Below are 9912 nucleotides of genomic sequence, written 5' to 3'. Positions count from 1 at the left end.
GTAACAAACTCCTCCCACAAACTTTATCGTATCAGCACCAAATTTGGGTGGTGTTATCTGAAAGCTTAAGCGATAATATTGTAAAGATCTAGAGTTTTCGCTGAAGGGCGTGTCCAAGGCGGCCTGACGAACCGCAGTGCTTTGCCATGGAGCAGGAAGTACTTATAACTCAACCACACAATGTCCGATCTGCCTGAAACTTCACATGTTTGATCACATTCCTCTTCTGAAGACATCTACATGCCAATATTGAGTCAGTCATAGCGCCACCTGCTGAAAGAAGTAATTTTGGCTTATAACTCAGCAACACAATGTCTGACCTGCCTGAAAATGCACATATACGATAAGATTCCTCTTCTGAAAACATCTACATGTCAATCTTGAGTCAGTCATAGCGCCACCTGCTGACTAAAGGAAGTTTGGCATAAATCTGTGATTTAACTCAGGTTTTTTTTATATATATTAGCTTAAATTAATATTGTTCGCTCTTCTCTGTCATCCTGAAGCCACCGGGAGGCGGCAAGCCTGGGTGCAAGATCCCTTTCGTCATTTAATTAGTTTTTTTTTCTGTTTTTTGCAAATGTAAAAAAAAAAATCTACATTAAAAACAAATCTACATTAAAAAAATCCTTATAAATAAAGTATTAATATATATATATATATATATATATTTACATTTACATTTACATTTAGTCATTTAGCAGACGCTTTTATCCAAAGCGACTTACAAATGAGGACAAGGAAGCAATTTACACAACTAAGAGCAACAATGAATAAGTACTAAAGGCAAGTTTCAGGTCTGTAAAGTCTAAGAAGGGAAGTGTTAGTAGTTTTTTTTTTTTTTTTTTTTTTTTTTTTTTTGTACAATTAGTGTGATATTCAAAGAGGCAATTGCAGATTAGGAAGTGAAGTGGAGACTAAATAGTTGAGTTTTTAGTCGTTTCTTGAAAATATATATATATATATATATATATATATATATATATATATATATACAGGGTTCAACGCTATGAATTTTTTCTACTGGTCTGATCGGGCCAGTGGTTTAGATTTTTACTTGCCCTGCCAAAATTTTTACTGGCCCCACCAAAAAAAAAAAAAGGTTAATAGCTATTTTTCAGCTGCATATTTTAAATAATGTGTCAAAAATAAAGTCTGTGAATCTAGAATTTGAAAACTTAAAAAACTTAAAAAAAACATTAATAAAAGTGTTATTGACAAAAAGAGCAGTATGAAAAATGTGAAGGTATTTTATTGCGGTTTGAAATTATTTAACAAAAGGTGGGCTGACTGTGGGCAAACAGTGCAAAACATCACTTCATTTTTTTTGTCGCGTTGTTTACACGTAAATTTCTGCTTCCAAGACATAAGAAACAGGCATTTTCTTTTAGCCTTATAATTTGATGTTGGTGCCATGTTGCCATTTCTTCTCTGTACTGGTTGTTCCCAGGTTGTGGAAAAAAATAGCATGCTCAAAACATCAAACCAGATAAGCGGAACCGGAAAGCAATATGGTGTTTACGACTTCATTGAGAAGGAAGTGTTTAACACCTTAAAAGCACAAACTTAAAATGCACATAAGTGAAATAGTCGCAAACAAATTAAATGTTAGTGACAAGGCAGCATTGTCCTAATCGGGCCAGTAATGATCCTGTCTACTGTCCCAAGCCTCTCTCACGCTGGCCCTGGGCCACCGGGCAGTCCTTATTGTTGAGCCCTGATATATATATATATATATATATATATATATATATATATATATATATATATATATATATATATATATATATATATATATAGAGAGAGAGAGAGAGAGAGAGAGAGAGAGAGAGAGAGAGAGAGAGAGAAACAGTACCTTAAAAGTCACGTTTCGTCTTCAGTTTTGGGCTCAGGTGCGCTATGCACTTACACTACAAGTGTACCGCGCCTGAACCCAAGTGAACCGTGCTCTGGCACACTTCTTCCAAGTGGACCAGGGCTGGCCAACTGAATCGTGCCTGAGCCCAATTTGGAGCACTCACACTTTTCAAACGATCTGGGAAATAGGCCTGAGCATGGTTTGGATAGCATAATGTGAGTGCGCCCTTAGAAGAGACTCCATATGTTGGGAAACACTGCTCTAATGAATGTTACGTGTCTTATTTTATCCTCTAACCTTCTTTGTTTCTGTGTTCAGAGCGGCCATCAGTCGAGATCCTTTCTACGAGATGCTGGCGGCCAGGAAGAAGAAGGTGTCATCGATGAAGAGACACTAGAACAGCTGCTGAACGACTGAGACGAGTAGAGACAGAGAGAGAAACACAAGATCAGAGACTCTTGACAGCTCTCCTCAAGAGTGTGCCTGTGTGTTTGTGTGTGTGTGTGTGTGAAGGGAGCCAGTTGGCGTTTCCTTGCGACTGCTTCCTTGAAAGCCCCAAAGAGAACATTTACTCCTCATGCTTAACCAAATCTGCTCTTTCTTTCTTCCCGTTTCTCTCTGTGTTCATTATCTGAAATCAGCAGGTCTGACAGAATGTGGAAACCAAAACGAAAGCAAAGGACGATTTCCGTTCGTGCTTTGATATGTACAGGCAATAAGTGTATTTTTACATCCTTTTTTATTTTCAAAGAAGCAGCTTCGCGCTCAGAGGTTTATTTGTGTGTTTAATTGTAAAAACAGACATCTGTGAGTTGTAATAGAACAAAAAAAGAAAGACGACGTCAATCTTCTGCAGAGGGGATCTTTTTGTTGGTGTTTGTGTTTGTTTTCTAGGCATCCTGAAGCGCGACGAATTGAATATTGACAGACGTTCTGTTCAATAAGGATTATGGGATGTCATGGTCAAGCACTGGTACTACCTCTCAGACGGACAGAGCAGAGATTAACAGATGGTGATGTTTTTATTTGATAAGAGGTCAGTGTTAAGGCCTCTGAATGAAACGCTGTTCATACGATGAATAAATGTGCCTAACAGTCACTCAGTGTCCGTAAAGGCTGACCTCACGCCGCGTCTACACTCAAAACAACACATCCAATTATAATCAGGCAGTCGGTTTACACTGGACACAAAACGGATGTACATGGCAACCCATTTCTGTAACAGGATAGCGTAAATAAACAAAGCTGTGGTTCTTAAACCTGTTCCTGAAGGCACAACTCACACGTTTTCAACCACATCTAAATCAACTCAGCAGAACAGAAGAAGAGACTCCAAAACCTGAAGTTAATGGGTCAGATAAGGGAGACATCCGAAATATGCACTGTTGGTTGTGTTCCTCCAGGAACAGGGTTGTGAAACACTGAAATAAAGGTCACTGTTGCTGAATTGTGTGAACACAGGCGTGATTGTGATTTATTTTGGAATCTGTGGCAGAAATGAGCTTAAATCTGTAGTTGCTTGTTTCTGCTACTGGAGAGAAAGGTAACTGCGTTCACACCAAAGGCGGTGAAAGCGTCAAAAGGTCGCTCTGGCCACCCTGGCGACAATGCTGTCTGCCTTGAGCTCTGGCAGCGAGAGCGTCTAAATTCGCTACAGTGATCTTGTATTTAAAGCGGCTGTTGCAGCATATATCAGTTACATTCCCACATTAAACATGCTTTCTAGCGTAAAAATGTTGCGCACTTTTAATTAAATTCATTTAACAATGGAAGATCAAGTTGCATGTGGTGTGGCTTTGCTCCACTTAATTATCTAATTTGGCCATATGTCTGAAATATCCCGAAGCAGTAATACTGTTCAGCTCTCCTTGTACTACAGGAACCAATCAGCGATCGCTATATGGCGAGTAAAGCCCGCCTTCTAGTACAGGACCCAATTAGCAATCGCTATCTGTTGAATAAAGCCCGCTTTCTACTACAGGAACCAATCAGCAATCGCTATATGGCGAATAAAGCTCTCCATCTACTACAGGAGCCAATCAGCGATTGATATATGGCGAATAAAGCCCGCCTTCTAGTACAGGAGCCAATCAGCGATTGCTATATGGCAAATAAAGCCCGCCTTCTAGTACAGGAGCCAATCAGCGATCGCTAAATGGCAAATAAAGCTCTCCTTTGAGTACAGGAGCCAATCAGCGATTGCTATATTGCAAATAAAGCCCGCCTTCTAGTACAGGGGCCAATCAAAGATCGCTATATTGCAAATAAAGCACGCCTTCTAGTACAGGAGCCTATCAGCAATCGCTAAATGGCGAATAAAGTCCACCTTCGAGTACAGGAGCCAATCAAAGATCGCTATATTGCAAATAAAGCCCGTCTTCTAGTACAGGAGCCAATCAGCGATCGCTCAATGGCGAATAAAGCCTGCCTTCTAGTACAGGAGCCTATCAGCGATCGCTAAATGGCGAATAAAGCCCGCCTTCTAGTACAGGAGTCAATCAGCGATTGCTATATGGTGAATAAAGCCCGCCTTCTAGTACAGGAGCCAATCAGTGATCGTTAAATGGCAGATAAAGCTCTCCTTCGAGTACAGGAGCCAATCAGCAATTGATATATGGCAAATAAAGCCCGCCTTCTAGTACAGGAGCCAATCAAAGATCACTATATTGCAAATAAAGCCCGTCTTCTAGTACAGGAGCCAATCAGCAATTGATATATGGCAAATAAAGCCCGCCATCTAGTACAGGAGCCAATCAAAGATCGCTATATTGCAAATAAAGCACGCCTTCCAGTATAGTAGCCTATCAGCAATCGCTAAATGGCGATAAAAGCCCGCCTTCTAGTACAGGAGCCAATCAGCAATCGCTAAATGGCGAATAAAGCCCGCCTTCTAGTACAGAAGCCAATCAGCGATTCCTATAGAATGACAACTGGAGCTTGGACCAGACGTGAGTTTCTGCAGATTTCGTGTGATACGAACATTATGAAATGAAGCTAAATATACAGCTGCTGTTTAATTTTATTGATTATTCCTAATATGAAATGTAATCGTCAGCTTGGCAAGTAGTTTTGGAGAATTTGATGTTTCCCCATTAAAACATACTACTCGAGAGGACGCCGAGTGAAATTACTTGCCTTAAAGGGACTTTGATGCATTTCTAGCTAAACATACATAGTACAAACAAAATCATTATGTAGATCAAAACTTTTATTTTGTATTCGATAAATCATGATTGTTTAAAAAGTGCTACTTTGAAGCGCTACCTTCGACATAAACAAACAGAAAATAAATGCCTCATTAGCATCTGTTTTTATAGGCTCATAATGCAAGTCATCCGCCATATTGGAACAGTCAAAGCCAGTCTGTGGTGTTTCTGAATGTACGTTGACCTGCAGCTGTATTTATGCACATGTATGATTACCTATATCTGCGATAGACTTAGGTAGATGATTTAGCCCAGAGGTGCCCAAACCTCGGTTCGGAGGCCTGGTGTCCTACAGATTTTAGCTCCAATTTGCCTGCAAGGAAGTTTCTAGAAAGCCTGGTAAGAGCTTGATTAGCTTGCCCTGGTGTGTCCGATTGGGGTTGGAGCTAAAATCTGCAGAACACCGGACCTCCAGAACCGAGTTTGGCCACCCCTGGTTTAGCCCAATCACAATTCAAGACTTAATAGCTGCGTCCCAAATGGCACACTATACACTATGCACTCATGCACTATGTACTTATGCACTTACACACTCAACAGGATAGTATATGTATGTAGTGCTGTCCCAAATGGCACACTAATGTTTTTTTACTAAGCGGAAATTCAAACCGTTTCCCTGATGACGTTTGACTGTTGCCAAATCAGTGAAATAAACGACTGAATTATCAAGTAATACCTGCCGTGAGTATTGCCGCATTTACCATCCGGAGGCGCTATAATCACTCTCGTAGGAGAATTTTGCTTTCACTATCCAAAATAAATAAAGTTATTCAACATGTGCGTCCGATCGCTCCGCCCCTTCCGCTACGTAAGCAAACCTGCGGTCGTTGAGTGCGTGAAGTGTCCATCATTACACACTTCATTTTAGCGGCTGAATGAGTGCATCATCCGGGTAATTAAAGTGCACTTATTATTTTGAGAGTTTTCAATGTGAACACACTACTTACACTATTTATACTACAAAATGGCGTAAAATAGTGCATAAGTATGCGATTTGGGACGCAGCTAATGTCTGTATCTCTAATACACTTCACACAAATTTAAAGCAAGTTGAGATCAAAAACAAAAAAAAACATCAACATGACATTAATCGGTTAAACAATCTGTAATATTGAGTCGAAAAACACAACATTTTTGTGAGAGGTTCCTCCATTTTGTAGCATTTTAACTCTAAAGACCAACACATCTGCCTAGAGTTTTACAATGAGTGATGGTGTGTTGACTGTCCCAAGATGGCCGATTATTCCACATGTGTTACTGGTGTAGACGCGGTCAGTCAGTCCTCAGTGCCTGCTCACATTTCTCCACTCACTCTTTCTGTTGTCCCTTCATTTCTCGGGTTTCCATCAGTCTAGCAGTTATTCTACAAGCGAAATATTAAAGCGACGCAGTATTTGTTTAATTTATCAAAGATGTACATACTTTAGTGTATAGAGAATATTGGTTTCCATTTTATAAATGTGTGTAGTCGAGTGCCATTCTTTCATTATCCTTTTTATTAGTATTAATTTCCGGAGGTCGATGCCATTGTAGTGGTTGCCAGATCATGCTGAAATAAACATCTATTATAGCAGCTCTGCTTGTGTTTTTGATTTCTTAAAGGGGTGGTCCAGAGTGTGTTTTTAAGGCTTGGTCGTGTTTATGAGATGCAAAGCAATGTGTGCTCATGCTTCATTATCCTACTTTGATTATATACAGCTACTCAGCTAACATGAAAACGACTGTCATATTTCTTAGTTCCTCTGAAGACCAACGCACTGTACACTTGACCTACTAATATGTGCACACGCGAGCATATTTAGAGGGTAAAATGTGAAAGGTCACAAGTGCTAAAAGGCAATGTATAGTAATAAACACTCACCGGCCACTTTATTAGGTACACCTGTCTGACTGCTTGTTAATGCAAATTTCTAATCAGGCAATCACATGGCAGCAACTCACCGCATTTAGGCATGTAGACGTGGTCAAGACGATCTTCTGCAGTTCAAACTGACCATCAGAACGGGGACGAAAGGTGTTTTAAGTGACTTTGAACGTGGCATGGTTGTTGATGCCAGAAAGGCTGGTCTGAGTATTTCAGAAACTGCTGATCTACTGGGGTTTTCACGCACAACCATCTCTAGGGTTAACAGAGAATGATGCGAAAAGAGAAAAAATCCAGTGAGCGGCAGTTCTGTGGGCGCAAATGCCTTGTTGATGCCAGAGGAGAATGGCCAGACTGGTTGGAGATGATAGAAAGGCAACAGTAACTCAAATAAGCACTCGTTACAACTGAGGTCTGCAGAAGAGCATCTCTGAACGCAGAACACGTCCAACCTTGAGGCGGATAGGCTACAGCAGCAGAAGACCACACCGGGTGGCACAGTCCAAAGACGTGTGCTATAGGTGAACTGAACAAACTAAATTGCCCGTGGTGTATGTGTGTAAATGAGTGTGTATGGATGTTTCCTAGTACTGGGTTGCAGCTGGAAGGGCATCCGTTGTGTAAAATATGCTGGATAAGTTGGCGGTTCATTCCGCTGTGGCAAACCCTGATGAATAAAGGGGACTCAGCTGAAGAAAAAATAATGATTTATCATCCTTATCATTGAGAAGTAATATTGGATATGTCACGCCAGGTAAAGCGAGACACTTTTTACATTTGCTCTCCTTTAAGTGAGCTAAAATTACATAGGTAGACTAAATGTAACTTGTGCCTTATGTCTCATTTTTTTTGTTATTCAGGCTAATCTTCAGCTAGCATCATCACATGGTTTTATATGTTGATAGTTCATCAACATTTATAAGTTTTTCGGTCCCACTTTATATTAAGTGGCCCTAACTAATATGTATTTACACAGGAATTAATAGTTTGTTACTATGTACTTATTGTGTAAATACATGTATTTACTGTGTACTTATGCTTGATTAAATACAAGTATGTAATTACATCTGTAATTAACTTTTGTTATTACATTTGTAAATACACTGTTGATCATCCCTTACACCTTAACCCACCTTTACATGCCACCAAACCTGTTCATAACCCAACCTCTATCTTATCTCAAAAGCACCACAAGTGTTCTCAAATACATCATAAACACAGTAAGCACATTGTATTTATTTTTGATGCAAGTACATAGTAGTTAAAGACACTTAATATAAAGTGGGACCAGTTTTTCTCCTTGAATCATTTTGCTTTGGCACAATAGTTAAGTTGACGGGAAGAAAAATTACTTTTACATGGAAAAAAAAAATGTGGAAAAAATGCTTTCCACAGCTCTATGAATTCCTGTCCTTTATGGTAGAGGGGAAATGGAAGGGGCTTGAAAACAAAATTGTTATAGAGTGATACATAAAATTCGTTGCCTAGAGGGGGGTGTCACATTACCCCATTCTCCCCTACTGTACATGTTTATGATCACGACATATTGAATTACTATCGCCATATAATTTGAACATGAGCTAGGAGATCAAACGTGAGGTTTTCAAGTCGCTTAAGATGAGTGCCGACATAAAAAATAAAAAAACACAAGCCAAACTAATAAATTGGACCATACCTGAGAAACACCAGCAGGCGGCAGCAGCATCACATTTTCAGAAGTTCTGTTAATCATTCGGTGAACCGTGAAAGCGATCGTCATCTGTTTCTACACTCTCAGAAATGAAGATACAGCCTTCACTGGAGTGGTACCTTTTCAAAAGCTACACATTTGTACTTGAAGGGTCCATACTAGTACCTCAAAAGTATATATTAGTACCTACAAATTTTAGACGGGTCACCAACCCTGTTCCTGTAGTGCTACCTTCCTGCACATTTCAGTTGCAACCCTGACCAAACACACCTGCTTGTAATTATCAAGTGCTGCTTCGGGTACTATTAATTGGTTCAGGTGTGTTTGATCAGGGTTGGGACTGACGTATTAATATGAACCTTTTAGGTACAATTGTGTACCTTTTGAAAAGGTACCACCCCAGTCACAGCTTCTGTACCTTTATTTCTGAGAGTGTATTGTGATAAAAATAATAAATAACGGAACATTTTCATATTTTTTTTCCTCAATATAAAAGCTGACTGCACTAATATGTATAACATGTCAATAATAAACCCAGTGCAGAGAGAATCCATTGTTATTTAATAATGTTTTGTAGTCAAATGCGTATTTCACAAACAAATTATACATTATTATTATTGTAGTATTATTATAATTGGTTTTAATATGAACTTACTGAGATGCAAGTTTAAATATTTTTTTACATCAGTCTGACGGTTGCGTTTATGGCTGGATTTTATTTAAACAATCATGTTTTTTTGTTCTTCAAAATCCAAATAAACTATTATTTATTTGCAGTAGTGTATGAATGGTTAATATATTTATAGCTGAGAAAAAAGCCATAATCACTTAAAATAAAATATGAAATTATTACTGGTACTTATATTAAAACTAATTGAATTGAATCTGAATGTTATATGGATTTCAAATACAATAAGAATGTATCTGAAGTCATAAATAGTGTGTAAATATTAGATCAGATGGCATATTTTGTCACAATCCATATTAGTCAGTTTAAAAATAAATAAACAATATAATACAAAATGTCAAAAAATAATTGTAAAAATGCATTTTGCTAATTTTATTAAGATAAATGTTAAATGATTCGACAAATGTGCCATCAAGATTTATTTTTTATGATTAACTGTGTAAAAACTACACACATTGTTGAAGTCTGAGTAAAGTTACACTGACTCTTTCACAGTCTTGAGTTTTTACAATGCAATCTCATGGCAAGTCGTAACTTTTTGATTTAGAGGCTAATTTGTATGAATTTGTACAATCTAATTCGTACAATTTAGTACCATTTGCTCAT

The 9912-nt window shown here is 38.5% G+C and overlaps 1 protein-coding gene across 5 annotated transcripts in view; it reads left to right on the top strand.

Annotated features, from left to right (window-relative positions):
* Positions 1-6639, top strand: part of cyth1a (cytohesin 1a) — a 113456-nt gene extending 106817 nt beyond the window's left edge. For 4 of the 5 annotated variants that reach the window (XM_068215811.2, XM_017353253.4, XM_073936140.1 and 1 more), the window contains exon 13: positions 2177-6637. In XM_068215811.2, the coding sequence (XP_068071912.1) occupies positions 2177-2255 (79 nt within the window). In that variant the 3' untranslated portion in view covers positions 2256-6637. 5 annotated transcript variants of the gene reach the window in all.
* The last annotated feature ends 3273 nt before the right edge of the window (positions 6640-9912 follow it).

This window comes from Danio rerio, chromosome 3 (assembly GCF_049306965.1).
Source record: "Danio rerio strain Tuebingen ecotype United States chromosome 3, GRCz12tu, whole genome shotgun sequence".
Taxonomy (NCBI): Eukaryota; Metazoa; Chordata; class Actinopteri; order Cypriniformes; family Danionidae; genus Danio; species Danio rerio.
Note: the sequence above shows the minus strand (reverse complement) of the source record. Positions and strands in the feature narration are given on the sequence as shown.